The sequence below is a fragment of the Canis lupus genome, chromosome 7 (genome assembly GCF_011100685.1).
Source record: "Canis lupus familiaris isolate Mischka breed German Shepherd chromosome 7, alternate assembly UU_Cfam_GSD_1.0, whole genome shotgun sequence".
NCBI classification, from domain to species: Eukaryota; Metazoa; Chordata; class Mammalia; order Carnivora; family Canidae; genus Canis; species Canis lupus.
The window spans coordinates 10,841,528-10,868,480 of NC_049228.1; the positions used below are offsets into that span (position 1 = coordinate 10,841,528).

The 26,953-nt window shown below is 41.4% G+C and overlaps 2 protein-coding genes across 2 annotated transcripts in view; one reads left to right on the forward strand and one right to left on the reverse strand.

The window, feature by feature from the left end:
• Positions 1 to 8,951: 8,951 nt before the first annotated feature.
• LOC106558988 (translation initiation factor IF-2-like) lies at positions 8,952 to 14,687 on the reverse strand. The gene is made up of 5 exons (XM_038541743.1): positions 14,668 to 14,687; positions 14,284 to 14,540; positions 13,930 to 14,169; positions 10,330 to 10,414; positions 8,952 to 9,376 (listed from the first exon to the last, which is right to left on the reverse strand). The coding sequence occupies exons 1-5, from the start codon at positions 14,685 to 14,687 to the stop codon at positions 9,295 to 9,297; spliced, it is 684 nt and encodes a 227-aa protein (XP_038397671.1). The 3' UTR covers positions 8,952 to 9,294.
• Positions 14,661 to 26,953, forward strand: part of FLVCR1 (FLVCR heme transporter 1) — a 37,710-nt gene continuing 25,417 nt past the window's right edge. Inside the window, 3 exon segments of the mRNA XM_038542100.1 lie at positions 14,661 to 15,405; positions 15,407 to 15,424; positions 20,618 to 20,762. Coding sequence (XP_038398028.1) covers positions 14,686 to 15,405; positions 15,407 to 15,424; positions 20,618 to 20,762 — 883 coding nt within the window. The 5' untranslated portion in view covers positions 14,661 to 14,685.

Genomic DNA, 26,953 nt, shown 5'->3' on the forward strand with positions numbered 1-26,953 from the left:
TATTGTCTTCTCTTGACTGGGCACCACAGAGAGATTCGGAAGAGCTAATTCTGCTAAGAAATATCACCTTTTGCTGGCTTCTCCCAGATATTCTGGGATCCCCTCTGCAGGCTACCAGTTTCTCTACCAGTTTCTCTTTGGCTGTTTAAGGAAATAACATAGTAGTTTTCCAGAAAATCCCTCAGTTTTGATACCTCTGGGAGGGACCAAGTGGGGGCTCTCCTTTGAAGAGGAGTATCTGTAAGGCCAATAACTTGCTGAAGTTCTTTTCAAGGTTGTGTAGTCTATTTAGAGTGGAAAAACAATTTAGACAGGATTAGAATGAGCACTCCAAGGAGGAAAGAGGGAACCAACAGGAGTTAAGTCAATCTATGGTCTTTTAAGTACCTCTTACAGCTTTAATTTTTTTTAATTCATTTTTTTAAAGATTTTATCTATTCATGTGAGACACACACAGAGAGAGGCAGAGACACAGGCAGAGGGAGAAGCAGGCTCCTCATGGGGAGCCGGATGTGGGACTTGATCCCAGGACTCTGGGATTACACCCTGGGCTGACGGCGGCGCTAAACCACTGAGCCACCCAGGCTGCCCAGAACCCTTGCTTTCAAGTGCATTTCTTAAATGATTGTATCTAATTGGAACCTTTCCTGTAATGGCCATTGCGCTTTTTTTTTTTTTTTTTATGAGACACAGAGAGAGGCAGAGACACAGGCAGAGGAGAGAAGCAGGCTCCATGCAGGGAGCCTGATGTGGGACTTGATCCCGGGACTCCAGGATCACACCCACTGGGCGGAAGGCAGGCGCTAAACCGCTGAGCCACCCAGGGATCCCTGTGATTTTATGTTTTAATAGACATAAAAGGGCTGGCAGCAGTTTGGTAGGACCTTGGCTCCAAATGGAGTTAACCAACAGACATTTCTGTCCATGCTTATTTTGGGATCCTCAACCTGATGGTTACTGACAGAAGTTCCTCAGGACACAAAAGAAGCTTAGTAAGATTTGCTGGTTTTGCAATTTCTGGGACTATAGTTCTTAGATATAAAGTAAGCAGGTATGCTGAAAAGTGGCACACTGGACTCTAGGATTTAAGAATACCATTCACTAAGCCTTTGGGTTTCTCAGAGACAAAGTAATACTTAAAAGGAACATGCCACTGGATTGGAGGTTGTGTTTTATAGTGTACCTCATTGCGTTGAAGTTTTCTTGAGGTTGCCAGCTAACCTAGTGTCAATCTAAACCATTCTGTGATCAGCTTATCCTACCACAGGAGTCTTGTTGAGGTGGCTAGACCTCTAGCAGCCTTTAAATGCTTGACCCATGCCCACCCATTTTTGTGGCTTTTAGGGCCTCTGAGGTCCTCTCTAGCAGTAGCCTTTATCTCCATAAAACAAGACAAACAAACATGTGCACCTTAAAGTATGGGCAGTAACCAAGAGATGTTACTTCATCCTGACCGCAAGAAGGCCCTGTGTGCATACAACCAATTCCCATGGAATCTTGCTGAGGTTTTCCCCTGGGGATCTCTGGTCTGAAAGGCTAGAACCTTGGCTCCAGGCAGACCCTTCCTAGCTCAGTCAGGTCACCAGCAAAATTGTCAGCTCTACTGAGCTCTGGGCAGAACTGCCAACTCCGCTGGGCTCCAGACAGAACTGCCAGCTCAACTGGGCTCCAGGAAACTATGCCAGCTCAGCTGGCTCCAGGCAGCTCAAGCTGACCTTCCCTGTAAAGGAAAGCCAATTAGATAGGGAGCTCAAACACAAAGAGCAGAGCTCAGAACCAAGGGGAACTCAACGATAGCCCTTGGAAACATGAGAAAGAGAGTGAACTCAAAGTGTCCGTGGATACCACACCTGTTTCCCCAAATGCTGCCAGAAGTTCACTTTGGATTCCACTACTGCCACCGAATCTAACAGGAAAAAATTCAAAATTTAAAAGTGTAATTGGCTTTATTAATTGATTCATGAATCGGGCAGCATCCGATCTAGCAAGTAGAGGGGAGGTCCAACAGGCTACAGAAAAGGAAAGGTTTTCTAAAGTAGGGAGGGAGTAGGAAAAAAGGAAATTATTAGCAAAGAATTCATTGTTTTGGGCAAGGTCATCCTCTTAAGTAAACATCCTACTGCTAACCAGGAAATTCCCGTGTTGACTGGCTAAAGGTTCAGGTTAGGTATTAAGCCTTGGTTTACTGACTTAACCTCAGCAACACCATGTCGAGCCTGTGATTTTCTTTTTAACGATCCAGAGAAATAAAGGAAATTGGAACTAATGTAACTGGATGGGCAGATCAACCCCTTGTTATCATTTATGCTCCAACTGAATTCCTTGGGGAAAAGAATAGACAGCAACTATCCTTATATTACACACCTTTACTAAATTAAAAAAAAATGCAGCTCTAGGGATGCCTGGGTGGCTCAGCAGTTGAGCGTCTGCCTTTGGCTCAGGGCGTGATCCTAGAGACCTGGGATGGAGTCCCACATGGAGCTCCCTGCAGGGAGCCTGCTTCTCCCTCTGCTTATGTCTCTGCCTCTCTCTCTCTCTCTCTCTCTCTCTGTCTCTCTCTCTGTCTCTCATGAATAAATAAATAAAATCTTTAAAAAAAAATGCTGCTCTAGAGGCAATACAAAGTCCATCTATTCCTTTTTACTGATCCTAAAACTTCACTTATTTTTCTCATAAGGCTTATAAAATTACTGGCCTTAAAAAACCAAAGTCCTTGGAGGAACTTACATTCTTTCTCTGTCCTTTCAAGATATAAATCTTACCTTGTATTTGAAATATAAACACCCCAGGAGATATCTAAAACAATGCCAACCCTAAGACTAAAGGGGAGAGGGGAGTAGGGACCTTTTAAAAAATACAAAGTGCTCCACTGCTTCTATAAGATTACTTGTCAAGGACAAATATAAATCATGTGCCTTCTCCACAAGTATTACTAGTAAAAAAGCTTTAGCTATGCAAGCAGATAAACTTAACTTACACACTAGTGAGTTTTATATTGTTATACCTGATTCATAGTTATAATTTTTAAATGGAAAGCTATAAAAATTCTGTTTTATACATTATACATATGGTATTTGCCTACCCACAGATAGTATTCCCAAAATTAATTTGTAAGAGAGCTCTATTTAATTGGCCTAGAATTAAGCACTTATAAATTAAGCATTTTTTATTTTTTATTTTATTTTCTTTTTTAAAGATTTTATTTATTTATTCATGAGAGACACAGAGAGAGACACAGAGGCAGAGACACAGGCAGAGGGAGAAGCAGGCTCCATGCAGGAAAGCCCGATGTGGGACTCGATCCCGGGTCTCCTGGATTAAGCCCTGGGCTGAAGGCAGCGCTAAACTCCTGAGCCAGCCCGGCTGCCCCCAAATTAAGCATTTTTAATCTCAAAGATATAATAGAAACTAACCTGTTTTTCAAGTTCATGTGATCCAGGAAAATTTTCAGTAAATAAAAGCTAAGTTTAAATTTGTTGGTTTAATTAATATAAGAAATGCAGGGATCCCTGGGTGGCGCAGCGGTTTGGCGCCTGCCTTTGGCCCAGGGCGCGATCCTGGAGACCCAGGATCGAATCCCACATCGGGCTCCCGGTGCATGGAGCCTGCTTCTCCCTCTGCCTGTGTCTCTGCCTCTCTCTCTCTCTCTGTGTGACTATCATAAATAAATAAAAATGTAAAAAAAAAAAAAATGGTTTCCTAAAGCAGCCCAGAAAATAATTTAAAAAAGAAATACAGATGGCCAACAGACACAGGAAAAGATGTTCAACATCACTCATCATCAGGGAAATGCAAATCAAAACTACAATGAGGTATCACCTCCCAACTGTCACAATGACTAAAGTCAAAAACACAAGAAACAATAAGTGTTGGTGAGATGTAGAGAAAAGGGCCCTTCATGCACTGTTGGTGGGAACGCAAACTGATGCAGCTACTGTGGAAAACAATTTGGAAGTTTGTAAAAAAAGAAATTAAAAAAAGAAATACCATATGACCCAGGAATCACACTACTGGGTATTTACTCAAAGAAAATGAAAACACTAATTCAAAAAGATATATGCACCCTTATATTTATTGCAATATTATTTACAATAGCTGAGATATGGAAGCAACCCAAGTGTCCATCCACAGATGAATGGATAAAGAAGATGTGGTACTATATTCTTTATAAGAAGATATTATAAAGAATATAATAAATATTATATAACATATAATATATGCAATGGAATATTACTCAGCCATAAAAAGAATGAAATCTTGCCAATTGCAATGACATGGATGGGCCTAGAGGATAATACACTAAATGAAATAAGTCAGTCAGACAAAGACAAATATCATGATTTCACTCATATGTGGAATTTAAGAAACAAACCAAATGAACAAACAGAAAAAAAGACAAACAAAGCCACAGACTCTTAAATGCAGAGAAAGGTTGGTACCAGAGGGGAGGTGGATGGGGGGATGGGTGAAATAGGTGAAGAGGATTAAGAGGATACTTACCATGGTGAGCACTGAGTGGTGTACGGAACTGTTGATTCTCTCACTATATTGTATACCGAAACTAATGTAATACTGGTGTTAACTACACAGGATCCTCTTGTGATGAGTCCCATAACCATCTCCTTACTCAATGGGGAGCCTACTTTTCCCTCTCCCTCTGCTTGCTGCTCCCCCTGCTTGTGTGCTCTCTCTCTGACAAATTAATTTAATCTAATTTTTAAATAAATAAACGAACAAGCAAACAAACTTCAGGGGAATCACCACAGCAGCTCATGTATGGACAATCCTTGTTGCCTGTTGCTGCGGGGGCAACTCAGAAAAATCACCAGAGACGTTATAAATTGCAAACTATCAGACTACCACTGTTGGATCTCACCCCATCTAGAAATGCTTCAAGCTTGACATCTAGAAATCTTCTCAACTGGCGACCCTCAGAACTCAGAAACTGGTTCACAACTTACTCCAATCATTAACCACTGTTTTTCTTTTGTTCTCACAGAAAGCCTCTTACTGGGCAGCCTGGGTAGCTCAGCGATTTAGCGCTGCCTTTGGCACGGGCGTGATCCTGGAGACCCAGGATCGAGTCCCACATAGGGCTCCCTGCATGGAGCCTGCTTCTCCCTCTCCCTGTGTCTCTGCCTCTCTCTCTCTCTCTCTCTGTGTGTGTGTTTGTCATGAATGAATGAATAAACAAAATTTTTGAATTAAAAAAAAAAGAAAAGAATTTAGATGCAATCACCGTAGACAACCACACTGTAACATGGACTAGGTGCGGTAGACAGGGAGGAACCTAGCCAAGTTGGTTTGTTAAAATTCCTATATCCCGTTGTTTCTGTATGGCCCAGAAAACATCTGTTCACCAGACATTTGCTGTGTTTCATCTTCCTATGAATCACTTCCTTTCTTTTTAATTACTAGACACCTACACCCTTTTCCTTAGTTCAGGATGACATACAGGCCTCATTTCGGCTGCCTTTGGAATCTCTGATGTTTATGTGGATTCCCCATGTGTCCGTTAGTTAATTTGTTTTCTCCTGTTAATCTATCTTATGTTGTTTTAATATTTTATTTTTTTTAATTTTTTTTAAATTTATTTATGATAGTCACACACAGAGAGAGAGAGAGAGAGGCGGAGACATAGGCAGAGGGAGAAGCAGGCTCCATGCACCAGGAGCCCGATGTGGGATTCGATCCCGGGTGTCCAGGATCGCGCCCTGGGCCAAAGGCAGGCGCCAAACCGCTGCGCCACCCAGGGATCCCTGTTTTAATATTTTAATATTTTGACTAAGAGGCTAACAGGGAAATTTCCCCTCCCTGATAGCTACTCACTTCAAGCCTTTTTTTTTTTTTTTTTTAAGATTTTATGTATTTATTCATGAGAGACACAGAGAGGCAGAGACATGGGCAGAGGGAGAGGCAGGCTCCATACAGGGAGCCACATTGTGGGACTCAATCCTAAAACCCCAGGATTATACCCTGATCCAAAGGCAGATGCTCAACTGCTGAGCCACCGAGGTGTCCCTACTCACTTCAAACCTTCATGAAGTTCTTACTTCATTTCTACTCTAAGATACAACACCAGGCCTGCACAATCATGACCAAATATGTAAAATTGAATTCAAAGTGTGTTTAGTTACATTTCAGAGGGAGAAATGGACTGATTTAACTTCCGACATGAATTCAATCATACAATTTTGCAATAATAGAGCTGGCCGTTTTCCTATTAGTCACTGCTACCTAAAAACATTAGTTGAGTTAGATGCCAGTGACTCTGTCTTAAATGCACTGTTGTCTGGGAGTAGAAATTTTCCTGTACCCTTCAAGTTTCTTTTATCTGATCTAAAAATTAAATGGAAAAAAATTAAAAAATAGAAAAAATAATTAAATGGACATGAAGCAGATTAACAGGAGAAGAAGAAGAAAAAAAAAAACCCCAAAGTTTAATTATGTGTACACAGAGGGTAATGAAATTGATACCTAAGGAAATTGAGACCTAAGGAAATGACCACAGCAAGCAGTCTTTATACTTTTCAGTCAAAGAGACAATAAATTTGTGAGGAGTAGACAGGTTAAAGAAAACTTATGTTCAAGAGCTTCAATTAATAAGAAATTCTAAACAGAATGTGGGCTGAGGTAATAAATTAGTAAAAAGTAATAGGGTTTGTTTATATGGCCTTCTTGGCTCTAAGTTCCCTTTTTTTTTTTTTTTTAAGATTTTTATTTATTTCATGAGAGAGAGAGAGAGAGAGAGAGAGAGAGAGAGGCAGAGACACAGGCAGAGGGAGAAGCAGTCTCCATGCAGGGAGCCCGACATGGGACTCGATCCCGGGACTACAGGATCACACCCCGGGCTGAAGGCAGCGCCAAACCACAGGGGTTGCCCTAAGTTCCCTATTTGTGATGATAAAGATTCCCTATCTCTCCAGCTCCTGGTACAGGGAGGGTACCTTCCACATGGGAGATTTATTTCCCATTTTCAGCAGGACAGAGGAAGGTCAGAAGGTCTCTTACTGGCTCTTCCTTCAGTAGCTTTAATTCAAAGTAATCAACATGCCGTTGTGGCACATTTGGGGGCAACCTGCCCTTGGCCCTTACAATGCCAAGTGAAAAGCTTTCTCTAGGTATCAAGGGTGTTATAAAGTAAGATATAGGGGCAGCCTGGGTGGCTTAGTGGTTTAGCGCCGCCTGCAGCCCAGGCTGTGAGCCTAGAGACCCGAGATCGAGTCCCACCAGGCTCCCTGCATGGAGCCTGCTTCTCCCTCTGCCTGTGTCTCTGCCTCTCTCTTTCTCTGTCTTTCATGAATAAATAAATAAAATCTTAAAAAAAAATAAAGTAAGACATAAAATCCAGTCTCTGGCTTCAAGATGCTCAAATGTAGTATATGTGCTGCCAAGTGAGCACACAAGATGCTCAAATCTAGATAAGAGATAAACTGTGCAAAGAAAAGCTAGGTAAAAAAAAATAAAAAGAAAAGCTAGGTAAATACCAGGAAGTGCTTAGCTACTTCAGTGAGTAGCTCCAAGGGTGTTAACAGTCAGAAAAGGATGGTATCTCTAGGGGCTCTAATTATGGAGATAGACTAAGGAAGGGAGTGGGAACTGAGGTGACCTGGACCATAAAGGATGGGTGGGATTTGGCCAAATGAAGGGAAGATGGAGAGCATTTCTTAGCAGATCATGAATCAGATTGCATGGCAGACATGAATGTGGCACACTAGAGGCACTGGGTGGACTGATGTGGTGTGATTTCTTCTCTGCTCTTCTATGCTGTTGGTAGGGCTTCAATCTGCATACTCAGCCACACCCAGTTTCTTCAGCAATCTTCACCAAAGGTGTGGTATTTTAGCAACCTCCCAGTCCCGATCCTGGGGATCAGGAATTAGTCTTGCTGGGACACATGGGTAGCTGAGCGGTTGAGCATCTGCCTTTGGCTCAGGTTGTGATCCTGGAGTCCCAGGATCAAGTCCCACATCAGGCTTCCTGCATGAAGGCTGCTTCTCCCTCTGCCTGTGTCTCTTCCTCTCTCTCCCTCTCTCTGTGTCTTTCATGAATAAATAAATAAAATCTTAAAAAAAAGGAGGGGGGCAGCCTGGGTGGCTCAGCGGTTTAGTGCCACCTTCAGTCCAGGGCGTGATCCTGGAGACCCCGGATCGAGTCCCACGTCGGGCTCCCTGCATGGAGCCTGCTTCTCCCTCTGCCTGTGTCTCTGCCTCTCTGTCTCTCAAGAGTAAATAAATAAATAAATACATAAATAAATAAAGGAATTAGACTTGCTAATACATACCAACTACCGTGCTAGTGTGTTTTGTAATTTATAGTAAGAACAATAGTTTTGGTCTTCAAAACAAAGTTTCTGGCACAGACCTTCTCAAACCTTGGGACTTTCCTGTGATGATTTCCTTGTAATATTAATACAATGACTTTTGGAAAGTACTTAGGGATGAGGGCTGGTTGCCAGGGAAATGAATCAATTGAGTGAAGTTTTGGAAATTTCAGTGCCCCACTCCTCCCCTTCCATTCGGTCTCTTTTTAAATTTGTTTTAATATTTTATTTATTTATTTATTTATTTATTTATTTATTTATTTATTTATTTATATTTAAGATTTTATTTATTGATTCATGAGACACACACACACACACACACACAGAGGCAGAGACACAGGCAGAGGGAGAAGCAGGCTCCATGCTGGGAGCCCAATGTGGGACTCAATCCCAGGACTCGAGGATCATGCCCTGAATTGAATGAAGGCAGATGCTCAACCGCTGAGTAGCGTCCCTGGTTTCTTTTAGGAAATCAACTGGCATGATGGACCAAAAGGAAGCAAGACGAAAATACACAGAAGGGAAAACCTTGAGATTCTTTTCTACAAATGTTACAGACACACACACACACACACACACACACACACAAACACAATGTCTTGAGGAAAATAAAGTACATATGAGAGGATTCTGATTTCCAGCCTCCTCTATTCCTCCATTCCAACTTAATCTTTCCACAGAGCACAACAATAGAGATTTGACCACGCTGGTGGACAGAGCATGGTAATAGTGGTGTAAGCTGAAGTCAAGCCTGCTAAAATATACCCCCCTTCCCCAAGAAGGGGAAAATGGTGGATTTTTACATCTAGTATCATTTATATCTAGTAGCATGGTTTGCATCATATCCACTTAGACAGCAGGAAACTTTATGCTCAGGAGAAGCCACATCAGTCTTGATAGCATCCTGGACCTTGGTTCCTGGATGCCATTCAGATCTCATATTGCTGAACTGTTACTTATTCAAATTTCTCTCAGATTTGGCATTCCACACCCATAATGTAGCTCAATCTCCTCTTGACTCCCAGCCAAGTGATGTTCCCAGAGCTATCCTCTCTGGAAGAGAATAAGGTTTATGTTTTATACATCCAAACATATGATATAAAGTATGATTTATACCTAAACTGGTTAATAAGTATCTATTATTGGAGCTTCAAGACAGAGGAGGCAAGGTTAAGAGACTAGAATGATACTACAAGGTGATACTGCTGAGTTTTCCTCTTTCTGTCCTCCGTTTTTTACTTATGGAAGTTTTTCAAACAAAGCATATGAATTTTGTCTAATCTTTTCTTTGGAAATATTATATTTTACTTTTCATAAATCATAGAAAGTTAGAGTCAAAAGAAATCTTTAAAAAATTGTTTTATTTAAATTCGATTTGCCAACATGTAGTATAATACCCAGTGCTCATCCCATCAAGTGCCCTCAAGTCAAAAGAAATCTTGAATCTCACATAGTTCAACTTTCTTTCTTTTTTTCTTTTTTAAGATTTATTCATTTGAGGGGGGAGGGGCATAGGAAGTGGGAGAGAGAATCCTTAAGCAGAACCCCCCCACACCCCCTGCACTGAGTTTGGAGCCCAAAGCAGGTCTCCATCCCATGACCCCAAGATCATGACCTGAGCCAAAATCAAGAGTCAGATGCTCAAACAAATGCACCATGCCAGGAGGCCCATATAGTTCAATTTCCTATGAAATTCTGGCATCCTGTCCTCAACACACCTGATCCAATATAGATAGCATCAGTTGTCTGGATATTGTGGTCTACTCAACTGTTGAACACCTCTGATAAGAAATTTACCTTTTGGAAAAAAAAAAAAAGAAATTTACCTTTTGGGATGCTTGGGTGGCTCAGCGGTTGAACGTCTGCCTTTGGCTCAGGGCATGATCCTGGGGTCCTGGGAATGAGTCCCACATCAAGAAGCCTGCCCTCTGCCTATGTCTCTGCCTCTCTGTGTGTCTCTCATGAATAAATAAATAAAATCTTAAAAAATAAAGAAAGAAATTTACCTCTTGTTAGGCCAGCGGTAGTTAATATACACCACCATGTGCTGTCCTTTCAGGACATTCTCAAAGCACCCTCTGGAGAAGGGCTCTACAATCATAAATTCAGTCTGAGAGAGCTTGGAGTAACCCCAGGACAATGCAAGCAAGCTTCAATAGGCAAAATGGGGTCAAATCTAAGACAACATAAGAATAAGATAACATTGAGGGCAGACTTGTGTTGATAACAATGGCTTTGGGTAACATTTATTGAGTATATTACTGATTACTATAGATCAGAGATTAGGTACTATTTAAGCACTTTGTACTTATTAGCTATTTATTTCTCACAATTTCATGAAGAAGACTGTCTTCATTTTCTAGTTGGAGAAACTGAGGCACAGAGTAATTGGTCCAAAGTCATGCAGCTGGTAAGTAAAAGAGCTAGGATTTGAATCCAGGCCAATTGGATCTGGAGCCTGGCCTCTAACCACTATATAAATTACCTAATAACTATAACTAAGAATGTCATGTGCCAGGCATCATTCACTCATTTATTCCTCATAATAGCAATCACATGAAGCATGTACTATTATAAAACACCTAAGTAACTTGCCCAACTTGGGCAGCTAGTGAGTACTAAAGTTGGGATTCAAATCCAGGTAGCCTGCCTCTAGATATGCTTTGCTCCAGTACTCTAAACTCCCTTGACGCTCTGCTCCACACAGATGGTGATAGTATCAGATACAGAGTTTTGCCATGGGCATGGAAGGCAAATAACAAAGTGGATGAGAGTAGTATAGGTGCCAGCTGGCAAAAATGTGGAGGGAAATTAGATGCTTAGATCCAGGATACCCAGAGGACTCTTAACCTAATCCTTCTTGCTAAGGACATAGAGAAGGCAAATTATTTCTAAACTGAAGCCTACACAATTGGTAAGAATGGCCTCCTTGCAGAAATACATTCAGGAAGCTGCCTTTGTGCAAAGAGGGAAATTATCCTTCAGATTTGGCAGAAGACAATCTCTAATGGGGAAGTGAGGCCTAATATAATCTGCCAGTTTCTGGTTTCAGAAAAGGGGGTGGGAAGTTTGCAGATATCTAAATGCTTACTATAAATACCTGGATCTGGAATGGAGGTATGACAGGGGCAAGCAGAATCCATTTAAAATTGTACCCATTGGATGCTCTTTCTAGACGGTTTTCTGTGAGTTATGTAGAAAGTTTCACAGGGGGATCCCTGGGTGGCTCAGCGGTTTAGCGCCTGCCTTTGGCCCAGGGCGTGATCCTGGAGTCCTGGGATTGAGTCCCACATCAGGCTCCTTGCATGGCGCCTGCTTCTCCCTCTGCCTGTGTCTCTGCCTCTCTGGCTCTTTGTGTCTCTCATGAATAAATAAATAAAATCTTAAAAAAAAAAAAAAAAAGAGAAAGTTTCACGGTACATAAAGGTATTTAAAAAATGCCTCTGAATATTGAATAATAAGTTGTGCTGAATAATAAGCAATGTGATTAGTATCTTTTTCAGAAACTCATGCGATAAACTTTTTTTTTTTTAAAGATTTTATTTATTTATTCATGAGAGACACAGAGAGAGAGAGGCAGAGACATAGGTAGAGGGAGAATCAGGCTCCCTATGGGGAGCCTGATGCAGGACTCATCCCAGGACCCTGGGAACATGACCTGAGCCAAAGGCAGATGCTCAACCACTGAACCACCCAGGTGCCCAATGATAAACTTCCTTAACTGAGACTGAAGTCCTTTGGATTCCACATTTGGTTATGTGTTCATTCAGAGAACACAGCTTAATAATCCGAAATATTATCTAAATAAATGTTTAGAAAATCATAGTTGCAGAGGAAACTTGCATGTTTTTTAAAAAGAAATGGATTCATTTACGTAGCAAGTAATTATTTAAAATATTATGGTAATTCAATGCTTGTTAGCTGCAGTCATTCAAGAAATAGCAATAAATTTTCAGACTAACTCTCATGGAGCTTACCTTCCAGTGGGGAGGGAAGGGAGAAAATAACCAGAAAAAAAATAAGTAAAATATAGGATAATTTAGATAGTGGTAAGCACTAAGAAGAAAAATTAAGCAGGGGAGGGGACTGGGTGGTGGTGGTTGGTGGTGGCATGTGACAGTTTATATAGGGTGGCCAAGGAAGACATTGAAATGTACATATTCCTTAAAGTTTAGGATTTTGTAATATTTCACCTGTATGAGAGATGTCTGATATATATGATCCATATCTATATCTATATCTGAGGCATACATCAGATATATATCACCAAAATAATAGTATTAAGAGTCATTAAAAATAAGATATACAGGGTTTTAAGGCTTCTAGATTGCATCACTTTTTTAGATTAAACCCCTAGTTAGGGGCGTCTGGGTGGCTCAGCGGTTTAGCGCCTGCCTTTGGCCCAGGGTGTGATCCTGGAGTCCTGGGATCGAGTCCCACATCAGGCTCCCTGCATGGAGCCTGCTTCTCCCTCTGCCTGTGTCTCTGCCTCTCTCTCCTCTCTCTCTTTCTCTCATGAATAAGTAAATAAAATCTTAAAAAAAAAAAAAAACACCCATAGTTAGACATCTTGGGTTTCGATTTAACTATTTGGAGTCTCATCGGGTTTGCCTTGTTTCAAAATTCGTTGCCTAAGCAGTAGCAAGAGCAGGGGCAACATTTCTCTAGAAGATTCTCAAGGCTACGTGTACGTGCCCTTGAGAGCAGGTTTCATTTTTTTTTTTTTTTTTTTTTTTTTTTTTTAAATTTTTTTTAATTTTTATTTATTTATGATAGTCACACACAGGGAGGGAGAGAGAGAGAGAGAGAGAGAGAGAGAGAGAGAGAGAGAGAGGCAGAGAGAGAAGCAGGCTCCATGCACCAGGAGCCCGACGTGGGATTCAATCCCGGGTCTCCAGGATCGCGCCCAGGGCCAAAGGCGGGCGCCAAACCGTTGCGCCACCCAGGGATCCAGGTTTCATTTTTTAATGCCGGAGGGCACGACAGTGTCTGGACACAGCAAACAAGACTGGGACCCGGAACCCACCGAAGCCACCGGCTGCGCACGTCCAGCGAGGCTGACTGCAGGGGCTGGTCCGAGGGAGAGCGGGGAGCCTCGGGTCCGCTCAGGGTTGCAGGATTCCAACTTCACAAGGGAAGAAAGAGGTCTTTTCTTTTTTTTCCTAAAGATTTTATTCATTTATTCATGAGACACACACACAGGGAGAGAGAGAGAGAGAGAGAGAGAGAGGCAGAGACACAGGCAGAGGGAGAAGCAGGCTCCCTGCGGGGGCGGGGGAGGGGGGCGATGCGGGGCTCTATCCCGGGACCGGGGATCAGGACCTGAGCCGAAGGGGGATGCTCCGCCGCTGAGCCCCCCAGGAGTCCCACAAGGAGAGGTTTCTGATGAAACCTCTGTATCCAAAAAATTAAAATAAAATTAAATAAAATAAAATAAAATAAATAAATAAAATAAATAAAATAAAAATAAAATAAAATAAAATATAAAATAATAATAAAATAAATAAAATAAAATAATAAAATAAAATAAAATAAAATAAAATAAAATAAAATAAAATAAAATAAAATATAAAATAAAATAAAATAAAATAAAATAAAATAGAAACCTCTGTATCCGGGCTGAAACGCCTCCTGGTGTTTTTCCTCTGCGGAGGGGGCACGAGCTTCGGGAAGGCGGTCCGGGTCCGCTCCCTCCGGCCGGGCAGCCGAGTCGGGGCGAGGCCAGGTGTGCCCCCCGCCGGAGCGCCCACCGGGCCCCAGGGGAGCCCCTCTGCGGGGAGAGGGCGATGGCTCCCAGCCCCGAGCGGCCCCCGCCCGCCTGCTCGCTCGCTCACGGCGCCCACCCTCTGCGCACCCCACCCGCCCTCCCCCCGGGCCGGTTGCTCGCGACCGCAGCCCGCAGCCCGCAGCCCCGCCGCCCCGCAGCCTCCGGGGGTGGGGGGAGGACCGTCCGCCCCGACCTGCAGGCCCGCCGTCCTCCCTCCTCTCCGAAAACATTGCTCCCGCCTCCACCCTGAGAGGAGCTCCCCGATTGGCCCGCGCGCCGGGCGAGGACGCCCGCTGATTGGCCGCCGGGCCGTCACCCGCGGTGACACGCTCTCGGGGCGGGGCCCGGCGCGGGGTGACCGCCCGGAGGTAGGCTCGGAGCGGGAGAGCCTCCTTCGCCCGCGGGCTCCCTGCAGCGCGGGCTGGCTTCCGCGGCTCGCACCCGCGCTCCCTCGGCCAGGGAGAGGGTTGCCTGAGCGGTGGGCCGAGCGGTTGGGGTCGGGGGTGCAGGGAGGGCCTCGGGGCCGGGGCCGGGGGTGCAGGGAGGGGGAGGAGGGGGGGCCGGGGAGCGGGGAGGCGCGGGGGCGCGCGGGGACATGGCGAAGCTGGACGTTGAGGAGGGGGCAGCGGGGGCACCCGGGCACCCGCCCGCCAATGGGTACCTGTTGGTCCCGGGGGGCGAGCCCCCCGGAAAGCTGAGCGCCGAGCCGCAGAACGGGCCCAAGGCCGGCTGCCTGACCCTGAATGGAGTGTCTCGGGACAGCCTCGCGGCCGCCGTGCAAGCCCTGGACAGGCCTCGGACCCCGCTGGCCCCGGAGGAGGAGACCCAGACCCGGCTGCTGCCGGGGGGCCCCGGGGAGGAGACCCCCGGGGCCGAGGGCGCCCGAGTGCCGCAGACGGCGCTCTCCGCGCGGCGCTTTGTGGTGCTCCTCATCTTCAGCCTGTACTCGCTGGTGAATGCCTTCCAGTGGATCCAGTACAGCATCATCAGCAATGTCTTCAGGGACTTCTACCGCGTCTCCTTCCTGCACATCGACTGGCTGTCCATGGTGTACATGCTGGCCTACGTGCCCCTCATCTTCCCGGCCACGTGGCTGCTGGACACCAGAGGCCTGAGGCTCACGGCCCTGCTGGGCTCCGGCCTCAACTGCCTGGGCGCCTGGGTCAAGTGCGGCAGTGTCCAGCAGCATCTCTTCTGGGTCACCATGCTGGGCCAGTGCCTGTGCTCCGTGGCCCAGGTGTTCATCCTCGGCTTGCCCTCCCGCATCGCCTCGGTGTGGTTTGGGCCCAAGGAGGTGTCCACAGCTTGTGCCACCTGCCGTGCTAGGCAATCAGGTAAGAACTAGAGTGATAGATGAAAATCGGCTCCTTAAAGGACCAGGTAAAGGACCTCTGCCTCCTGAGGGAAGAGGAAGGAGGCAGTTGTGTATAAGTGAAGGAAGGGAGATGTGTAGTCAAGATAGGAAACAGTTTTGGGTTAAAGATGGTATTTGATTTATTTGTAAGCACAGAACTTCCAAACCAGTTTGAAATGACCAACTTATCATCTTGCTTTGAGAATTACCTATAAAATATTAATCGAGCTGGCCCCTATATCCCTAACATGATAGAAAACTTATTAGTGTAATAACCAATGAGACTCGGGTAGGTGTTTTTGTTGCCCCCAGAGTATTCATTGTAAAAGGAAGGTTGTTGGATTCTGGGAAGTGCTCGTTTTGAGTGATCGGTGTGAACTGCTCCTGTTTTATTTTGTTTTTGTTTATTTATTTTTCTAAAGTTTATTTTTTGTAGTAATCTCTACACCCAAGGTGGGGCTAGATAGAACTCAGGACCCTGAGATCAAGAGTTGTACACTCTTCCAACTGAGCCAGTCAGGCCCCTCTCCTGTTTAATTTTACATATTAGCAGTTAGCAGAGGGCCTAGCACATGACACTTATAAATGACAGCCTAAATAAATGTTCTGGTGGTAGAGGCTTCACAACATTATATATTCACTTACCAATTTTTAACAGTAAGAAAGTGCAAGACAGATCACAGATCATGGAACCCATGATAAAAGGGTGGCTTATTTTGCCATTTCTCCCTTAAAGTGCTTCCTCATCCTTCTAACACCATAGGTTCAAATTCCAGTAGCATTCAGTAACAGTACTAAGTAGAATATTGTGTGTGTGTGTATTGTAATTGCAGATTGATCCTTTTTTTTTAAAGATTTTATTTATTTATTCATGAGAGACACAGAGAGAGAGAGAGAGAGAGGCAGAGACAGAGACATAGGCAGAGGGAGGAGGAGCAGGCTCCACGCAGGGAGCCCAATGCAGGACTCCATCCTGGGACCCCAGGATCATGCCCTGGGCCAAAGGCAGGCACTAAACCACTGAGCCACCCAGGCGTCCCCAGATTGATCCTTTTTTTGTCATTTAAAATTTGCTTCTGGAGTTCTGTGATGCTTCATGTATATTGTATTGAGTGTTCATTCAACTTGAGGAGAATGTAGTTAAAAATCTATATACCAAGAACTTCACTTCTCTCTATACCTATATTCCTACATGCTATGTAACAAAAGAATGTTACTCTCTTACTTCCAATCTAATACTTGTTTCAAGATCACAATAAGATTTAGCTAAGATCCATAAAAAGACTAGCTCTACGTGTTTATTACTTTACATTTATCTTTCTCTAAAAGTACAGAAGAAAGGGTAGCTTGAATCTAATTGTTATGTATTCAAAATAATTTATGATATTTTTGTTGGTTGCTTCCATATGTTTAGATAGGAACTGTTTTCTTAAAGTGTTTTTCATTTATAAAATGATATTCCCTTTCATACTTCATTGAGCATGACTGAAATATTATTAACTCCGTATCTATGGATTATCTATTTGTGGATAATAAATGGAGATGCTTTCTCATAGGCGGATCCCTCTGATGTTCAGCACACCTCTGCCTTCTTCCTACATTCTCCCTTGGTGTTCTCATCCTTCCTTGGCTGCAGTAGCTGTGCACTTGTTCATGGCCTCCATTTTCAGCCTAGATTATGGAGTGATCATTTATAGTAATAGTCAACGTTATTAAGTGCTCACTAAGAACCTGGCACCATGCCAAGTATTTTGCATGCATTGTGCCCTTGAATTTAACAATATAAGGTAAGAACCATTAGTCTCTCCATTTTACAGACACTGAAACTGAGATTTGAAGAGATTAAATTATTTTTCAGAAATCACTCAGCTAAATGGTGGCAACATTCATACCCAAGTCTGTCTAATTCCTGCTTTTCACCATCCACCTCTACTGCCCGGTCTCTAACCTGAGAAACCCTTTTAAAACATGGATCAGATCCTGTCATTGCTCTGCTTTGGACTCGCCAATGATTTCCCATAGTGCTAAAATAAAATCTAAACTCTTCCCTTGGGATGCCTGAGTGGTGCAGTGGTTGGGCGCCTGCCTTCCACCCAGGGCGTGATCCTGGAGTCCTGGGATCGAGTCCTGCATCAGGCTCCCTGCATGGAGCCTGCTTCTCTCTCTGCCTGTGTCTCTGCCTCTCTCTCTGTGTCTCTCATGAATAAATAAATATATATATATATATATATATATATAGAGAGAGAGAGAGAGAGAGAGAGAGAGGGTTGTGAGAGTTCTTTATATATTCTCTGATATATTTATCTTTATATATTGTTATTACTCCTTTCCTATCCACACCCCTCATTCCTCACATCTGCATTCTTCCTCTGCTCTGAGGGGAATTGTCCACTACTTACAGCTTCTCACAAGGTCATGGTCTCTTCTTCCTTTGTACATGATGTCCCCTTAGCTGAGAACACCCTGATTTCACTTGGCTAACTCCGATCTCTTCAGATCTTTCCTCCTCCAGAAACTTCTTGAACCCCACGTCTATGCAAGGTGCTCCTTCAAAGCAGTTTCTTAGCTAAGGTGACTGTATGTTCCAGTTTGCCTGGGATAATCCAGGTGTAAAGCTGTTCATTAGGATAATTACTCATTATCCCGATCCCCGGTCTGGGGATGAGTTCCACATTGGGCTCCCTAGGGGAGCCTGCTTCTCCCTCTGCCTGTGTCTCTGCCTCTCTCTCTGTGTCTCCCATGAATAAATAAATAAAATCTTAAAAAAAAAAAAAAGGTTAATTACTCATTTAGTCCCTTTCACTCTGAATAGTGTTCTTATTTGGATGATAGATCACATGATCATCCGGATCTTAAGCACCCTCTACCTCTTCATCACTGTACTTACCACACTCTCATTATTACCTGTTTAATGTTCTCTATCTTTAGTTTTATTTCTTTCATTGTGATTATCATATTCAACCTATGTTTTTTCTTACTGAGGTGAAATTCACATAAAATTAACCATTTTAAACTATAGCTCAGTGGCATTTAGTATATTCACAACGTACAACCATCACCTCTATCTAGATCCAAAACATTTTCATCTACCCTCAAAGAAGACCCAATACCCACTAAGCAGTCACTCCTTATTCAACCCTTCTTTCGTCCCCAGACAACCACTAATTTGCTTTTTCTCTCTGTGGATTTACCTGTTCTAGATATATCATGTAAATGGGATCATATGGGGACGCCTGGATTGCTCAGTGGTTGGGCGGCGTCTGCCTTTGGCTCAGGGCGTGATCCTGGAGTACCAGGATCGAGTCCCACATCGGACTTCCTGCATGGAGTCTCCCTCTCCCTGTGTGTCTTCTCTTTCTGTGTCTCTCATGAATAAATAAATTAAATATTTCTTTAAAAAATGGGATCATACAATATGACCTTTTATGTCTGATGTCTTTCACTTCACGTGTTTTCAAAGTTCATCCATATATGTATTTCATTCTTTTTAGGGCTGAATAATATTTCATTGTATAGATATACCACATTTTGTTTATCCATTCATCCACTAATGGACATTTGGGTTTGTTTCTACCTTTTGGCTATTGCAGATAGGGCTGTTATGAATATTCATGTATAATATTTGATATTTGTACTTATTTTTAGTTTTTTGAGTATTTATCATTTATTTTTTAAAAGATTTAATTTTATTATTTATTCATGAGAGACACAGAGAGAGAGGCAGAGACATAGGCAGAGGGAGAAGCAGGCTCCATGCAGGGACTCGATCCTGGGTCTCCAGGAATCAGGCCCTTGGCTGAAGGCGGCGCTAAACCGCTGAGCCACCCAGGCTGTCCCTTGAATATTTATTTAAGAGTGGAATTGCTAGGTCATATGGTAATTCTGTGTTTAATATTTTAAGGAACTACCAAATTGTTTTCCACAGGGGCCACACTATTTTATAATCCTACTAACAGTGTACAAAGGTTGCAGTGTTTTCACACCTTGCCAGTGTTTGTTATTTTCCAATTGTTTGTTTTGTAATTACAGCCATCCTTGTGGGTATGAAGTGGTATCTCATTATGGTTTTGATTTGCATTTTCCTACTGATTAATGATGTTATTTTTTTTCACATGCTTATTGGGCATCTTTTTTGGAAAAATGTGTATTCAAGTCCTTTGCCCATTCTTGAATTGGATATTTGCCTTTTTGCTGTTGAGTTGTGAGAGTTCTCTATATATTCTAGATAGTAGACCCTTCTTAGATATATAATTTGCAAATATTTTCTCCCATTCTATATGTCCTCTTTTCTCAGCCTTCATCTGCATATTCTTTTTTTTTTTTTTTAAAGATTTTATTTATTTATGATAGTCACAGAGAGAGAGAGAGGCCGAGACATAGGCAGAGGGAGAAGCAGGCTCCATGCAGGGAGCCCGATGTGGGATTCGATCCGGGGTGTCCAGGATCGCGCCCTGGGCCAAAGGCAGGCGCCAAACCGCTGCGCCACCCAGGGATCCCTCATCTGCATATTCTTATTCCTGTTTTTGATTGTAAGCATCTGAAGGGTAAGGATTGTATCTTACACATCCTTACAGCAGAATTATTCAGCTACAAGGAATTAGTAGAACAGGAAAGGTGGTTGTCAGCAACTACCCTTTAATGGTACAGTAAAAAAAAAAATTAGAACCTAGTGGATTTTTTTTAATATTCATTTATTTGAGTAATCTCTACATGCAGTGTGGGGCTCAAACTCAAAACTCCTAGATCAAGAGTTGCATGCTCATCCAGCTGAGCCAGCGAGGTACCCCAGAACATGGAGCTTTAGGTTGTACACCTTACACCTTTTTTTTTTTTTAAGATTTTATTTATTTATTCATGAGAGACAGAGAGAGAGAGGCATAGAGATAGGCAGAGGGAGAAGCAGGCTCCATGCAGGGAGCCCGATGTGGGCCTCAGTCCTGGCACTCCAGGATCATGCCCTGGGCCGAAGGCAGACACTCAACTGCTGAGCCACCCAGGCACCCCAGAACATGGAGCTTTAGGATGTACACCTTACACCTTTTTTTTGTTTTTTTAAGATTTTACACCTTATACCTTAATAAAGAAACTGTTTTCTCTATGTTGTATTAATTGCCAGTATGTGCTTTTTTTCTCTTATTAATAATAGCTATGAACAGGATCATTTGTTTTACAGCTTGGAACTGCAGTTGGCTTTTTGCTACCACCAGTTTTAGTGCCCAACACACAGAATAACACGGATCTTCTGGAGTGTAATATCAGTACTATGTTTTATGGAACATCATCCATCGCCACATTTTTATGTCTTTTAACAGTCATTGGTAAGCAAATTATTTTCCCTATTGCTTAAATAGATCAATGCATGGCAAACATATGCAAATAAAAATAACTAATCCTGAACATTTTTATGATAATATCTCCAGTACCATTTGCTTGTTTCATTCTTGCTATTGCACTTTTGTTCAGATAACAAATGCTATGCCCCTAGAGGTATGTTTTGATCTGCTACTATTTTAATATCATAAAGGGTCTGAAGACTAATTCATCTAATTTATATCACTACTAACTTTTCTTCCCTGATAACTGTTCTTTCAAACTTATAACCTGTCTCCTGTTTGCATATTCCACTACATGTTCTGCATCTTATGCTCCTATAGCCAGAAACAGATTATCATGCTTTTGAAATGATGCAAAGAGGCTACAACCTTTTTTTTTTTTTTTTTTTAAATGGTAAATCCTTCCAAGGATGCCCATTTTAACAATTAACTGGATCTGAAAATGTTGACCAGTGAATGATTCAGGGCAGTGGCAAGCTGTTCAGCAGAATTTCAGACTGGCAACTGTCTGCTTGTTAGGCCACTCCAGCAAAGCACTGCTGTCACCACCCGTCACTGAGTTCTCTCGCCTGGGCCTGTGTCTTGAAGCAGTCAGTCAAAATCCACTGCAAGCAGCCATCATCAGTTTGGAAGAAGGTTTGGGAAGGTCTGCTTTTTCAAGTTTATTCTTAATGGGAAACAATTTTGATTTCAGGGAGAAGGATATAGGGCTTTTTTTAAGTAATATGGTTGCTGACATAACTGTAATATTGCTCTTTAGGCACTCTTAAATTGATTCGTGGAAGAAAGCAACTTTAAAGTTGAAAGGCCGTCTCTTAATTCTTGATATTTACATTACATTGCATTATAGCTGGAGTTTTGTTTTTTTATAGCTGGAGTTTTAAAATTTATAGATTGATTTTTACCATGGCTATAATAGTAATAAAAAATTCAAATTTTGTGATCTCCAGATATGAAATCCTTAGTTTTCAAAGACATGTAGTTTATAGACTATTTTGATAGAGACTGCCTTCATAGATGAACTGCCCATACGTTTAATTTCCTTTCAGATAATGAAAAAATATTCTTTTGGTAGCATACAGAATATTCTTACATGCCAAATCCACTCTTGGCTATTTTTTTTGTTCCAATTAGGGAGTGACATTTTTGCTGTGTACAGACTACGGAAAAAGGACAAATTATTCCTGTACTATTTCAGCAGCTTAACAAAGTTTTAAAAGAAATCTACAGTTGGCCCTTGAATAACATGGGTTTGAACTGCATGTGTCCACTTCTACATGGATTTTTTTACAGTACTGTAAATGTATTTTCTCTTCCTTATGATTTCATTTTCTTTCGTCTAGCTTACTTTATTTTAAGAATATGGTGTGTAACACAGATAACATACAAAGTAGGCGTCAGTTGACTATGTTGTTAGTAAGGCTTCTGGTCAACAGTAGTTGTTAAGTTTTGGGGGAGTCAAAAGTATACATGAATTTTCTGCTGTGTGTGGGATTGATGTCCCTAACCCCCATGTTGTTCAAGGGTCAACTGTATATTTTTTAAAAATAAACTTAAGACTACTTCCCTGGTAGCCATATTTGATTTGCTAAGTGAAATATAGTTCATATATATTTTGCAAAAATTGATCCTCTAGTAGCAATAGGGATTATTAAAATGTAAAATCCTCTTTCCTAGGATTGCTTATTTATTTTCACATCAATTCCTTTGTTTTTTTTTTTTTTTTTAATTGTCTTTCATTACTTGTCTCTTTGGAAGAAATGAAAGAACAGGTTCTATGTAAGATACCTATATATGTGAAATTATATATATGACACATATGAGGTTAAGCAGATCTGTATGATAGCCTACAAATATAAGATTTTTATTTTTTAAAGGAAGGGGACAAAAAGGCAGTAATAATAGATGTGACTGTTGACCCAGCACCCTGTGTTATTGACCTATTCATGTCCATTATTACTTATTTATGTACTCATTAGCTTCTGATTAGACTGTGGAGATGGAGCAGGGAAGAAAGGTCTCACTATTAAGTTTTGCTTGGTGGCCTCTAATCTTAACCTTATGATAACAAACATATAAGCATGGTAATATTCATTTGTGACATGAATGTCTTAGGTTGAAAATTGTGACATTTAAACAAAAATTATCTATTTTCCTTATACACAAATATTTGCTATTGAGGAAGATATGGATTATTTTAAAAATTCCTACTTTTTAAATGTCCTTAATTACTAAGAGATAATCCTACTTCCCTCTAAATTCTACCCACAAATAATTTGGAAGCCCAACCAAATTTTATAAAGTAAATTGGTTCTGCTGTTGTTTTTCAGCAACGTGATGCATACTAAATTGGTATTCAGCAGTCTTTCCAAAATACTGTTTTGAAACTTCATGCCATGTAACCCTCTTACCCGATCTCATGGAGCTTACTGATGAATGTAATCCATCTAGCACTTATAGGAATTAACCCAAGCCTTCCACTGAATTTTACACTAATCCCTCATTCTTCATACCCCACACAATTATGGCCTCTACCATTTGGTTGTTTGGTAAGTACCAAACATGTTTAAAGGCACAATATATGCTATATCATCTAATCCTCATAGCCATGTGAAGGCAGTACTATTAGTATTCCCATTTGATAGATGACAAAAGGAGGACACAGAATTGAAGTGTTTTAATCTAGCCATGGTCACAGTAAATAACTGAAGGATGAAATTTGAGCCTAGGTACCCCAACTCCATATTTAAAATGTTATGTATAAAAATATGCCATTTTATTTTTTAATTAGTCTTGTTTTTGTTCCAGTTCAAATTTCTTTGGTATAAGTGGTAATGCTGTTGTATTTGAAAGCTCTTCTTGTGCAGGATGGCAGCAAACTCTATCACTTAACTCAAGTGTGCAAATTAAAATCTTTACCTTCCTGATTCACTAACATGGGTACATAAGAGAAACCAGAAGCAATGGCAATCAAAATATTTAATGTTACAATACTTAAACACATGAGTGTATAACATGTATGTATAATTCTACTTTTGATTCTTATATTCAGGATATTTATATATTGGCTACTATTGTAAACTTTTAATAGAAGTATGTTTTACTTAGTCTATAAGAATTTCAAGCCCCTGAGATAAAGTAGGTATTCCTGAGGGCACTTGGGTGGCTCAATCCATTAAGTGTCTGACTTGAGCTCAGGTCATGATCTCGAGCCTCGTATCAGGCTCTATGCTCAGTGGGGAGTCTGAGTCTCTCCTCTGCTTGTGCTTTCTTTCTCTCAAAATAAATGAGTAAGATCTTTTAAAAAAAAATAAGTATTCCTGGGATGCCTGGGTGGCTCAGTGGTTGAGCGCCTGCCTTCAGCCCAGGGTGTGATACTGGAGTCCTGAGATTGAGTCCCACATTGGGCTCCCTGCGAGGAGCCTGCTTCTCTCTCTGCCTATGTCTCTGCCTCTCTCTCTGTGTCTCTCATGAATAAATAAATTAAATCTTTAAAAAAAAAAGTATTCCAGAAAATGACGCTGAATTCTGTAGCATTCAATAATTACAAAATTATTTTGCATATATTATATCATATAATCCTCATAACAACTTGTTTTTCCATTTTATGTATGAGAAAGCTACAGTTGAGAGATGGAACTTGACTTCTTCAGAGTTATACAAAGATATGAGGCAGAGCCAGTATTCAAACTTATACATGTCTTGTAATAAGTTAATATGTGGAATATCTGCTTGAATCATACAGGGACAAATAATGAAATCAAAAGATAATGTTATTTATTTATTTATTTATTTATTTATTTATTTATTTATTTATTTTTAAAAGATTATACTTATTTATTCATGAGAGACACAGAGAGAGAGAGGCAGAGACACAGGCAGAGGGAGAAGCAGGCTCCATGTGGGAGCCTGATGCGGGACTCAATCCTGGAACCCCAGGAAGATTTTATTTATTTATTCATGAGAGACAGAGAGAGAGAGAGAGGGAGAGAAAGAAGCAGAGACACAGGCAGAGGGAGAAGCAGGCTCCATGCAGGGAGCCTGATGTGGGACTTGATCTCAGGACTCCAGGATTACGCCCTGGGCGGAAGGCAGGCACTAAACCGCTGAGCCACCCGGGGATCCCCTCTATTGTTATCTAATTTCAAAAAGTAGAAATAGTCCTAAACACAATAAATTTCCTTCTTATTTATCGTGGAAGATAAAGTTTGAATGTGGCTACTTTGGAGAATAACTGCTTTGATAGTTGTTTATTATTATTATTATCACTACTACTAACATGTGCTTTCATACATTTCATACATTATTATTATTATTAATGTATGCACTCATGTGTTTAAGTACCGTAGTATGGAGGCGGGGCAAGATGGCGGAAGGGTAGGATCCCCAAGTCACCTCTCCCCACCAAATTACCTAGATAACCTTCAAATCATCCTGAAAACCTACAAATTCGGCTTGAGATATAAAGAGAGAACAGCTGGAATGCTACAGTGAGAAGAGTTCACACTTCTATCAAGGTGTTGTTCTGATGCTCTTGCAAAAATATGGTCCAGCTTCAAGAAGATTCACAAAAAGGGCTTTTGACAAATACCAGTCTCTGGTCACCCTGAGATCATAAAACTAAAGTATGAATTGTCAGAACTAAAAGCTGCATTTAAACAGAACAAAAAGAAACAACATGGAACTGAATGAGTTAAGGACAATGATGACTGTTTTTAATGACTCTTGTTCAAAACATTGTTGATCCCCTCATGTTTGCTCCTCCAGATTGAAGGAAACTGGTCTCTAGATATATCTATAACTTACAGAAATTTTATGAAAATGCTGTTTTGTAAACAAATTAAAATATTTATCTTTCTCCCTACCTGTAAGAAAAAAAAAAAAAAAAGTACCCTAGTATGGAGCTTGAACTCATGACTCCAAATCAAGAGACACATAGTCTACCAACTTAGCCAGCCAGGGCCCCAAGAGTTAATTATTTTATCAACACACATTTTTTGTGGGGAGAAGAAAGAAGGCTGTTGCTTCTCAATTTCAGAGGAGAAAGAAGAAGCCATATTTCATACTTTGAAGGAAGTAATGCAGAATAAACAGGGTCAGAGACCAGTGGTTTTCTGTTCCTGTTTCCTTTTCTTTGTACAGACTGAAACCAGGTTTAGTGTGTTGTATAGCTGACAGATACGGGCCTGATTTTGTCCGATAGGGCAGATGACTACCTGAAACTAAAAGATAATCAGAAAATAGGTTTTCTTCAGAAAATAGGTTTAGGGACACCTGGATGGCTCAGTGGTTCAACGTCTGCCTTCGGCTCAGGTCATGATCCTGGGGTCCTGGGATGGAGTCCTGCATCGGGCTCCCTGCAGAGCCTGCTTCTCCCTCTGCCTGTGTCTCTGCTTCTCTCCGTGTGTCTCTCATGCATAAATACACAAAATCTTAAAAAAAAATAGGTTTAGTGGAGTTGAAGATTAGTAAGAATTGTTTTCATTTTGCATTTGAGTTCAACTCTGTGCCATTTATACTTACTTTACCAGAGGAAATAAAAACCTAAATAAGAGACGTAAGACTCCTTCTCAATCCCCATGACTACCTTGTAAGCATGGTTTTTACATTCTGAAACTTTGTTTTACAATTGCGTGAGTTGTACCTTACCAATATTAACAAAAGAGATATCTCCTATCTCAACTAGGACACAAAGAGACTTTCAGGAAAGGACAACAGACATCCTCAACAGTGCAAGGAGCAGATAGGGTGAACTGAAGAGGAGGAGTTGCAACAACTTAAACATTTTATGTCTACCAGTCCTCCGCTATAAGGATATTAAAAAGTAAATATTCATGAGTTTGTCTCCTCTTGAATTAGTTGTGACACCTGTAAAAATAGAAGTCTGTTTTAGTTTGCTAAGTTTTCAGTATATCATAATTAACCAGTGTTTTTGGTGAGCTCTGCTCCCGTGAATCCTCCTGGACCTTTTCCATTCTAGAGGTGTAGATAGATCAGATGATAAAATTTTTTATCAGATCTTCGAAGAAAATAGTTGCCAACTCAGGACAATCCTCTAAAAGTTCAGTAACATATTGGTTTGCTTATAGCTGATGTTAACTATAATTATAAATGGAACTAAGTTTAGAAATGAATTTGCTGAATACTTACTAGAACAAAAATTCATCTTGCTTAAC

Bases quoted from the DNA above. Each gene is read 5' to 3' on its own strand.
- LOC106558988 (XM_038541743.1), bottom strand. From the start codon at position 14,687: ATGTCCCCGCGCGCCCCCGC. The intron at 14,541-14,667 runs GCCTCCCCGCTC...TCCCTGGCCGAG, and splicing joins ATGTCCCCGCGCGCCCCCGC to GGAGCGCGGGTGCGAGCCGC. The intron at 10,415-13,929 runs GTTTCTATTTTA...TTATGATTGTAG, and splicing joins GTTTCAGCCCGGATACAGAG to AGCCCTTCTCCAGAGGGTGC.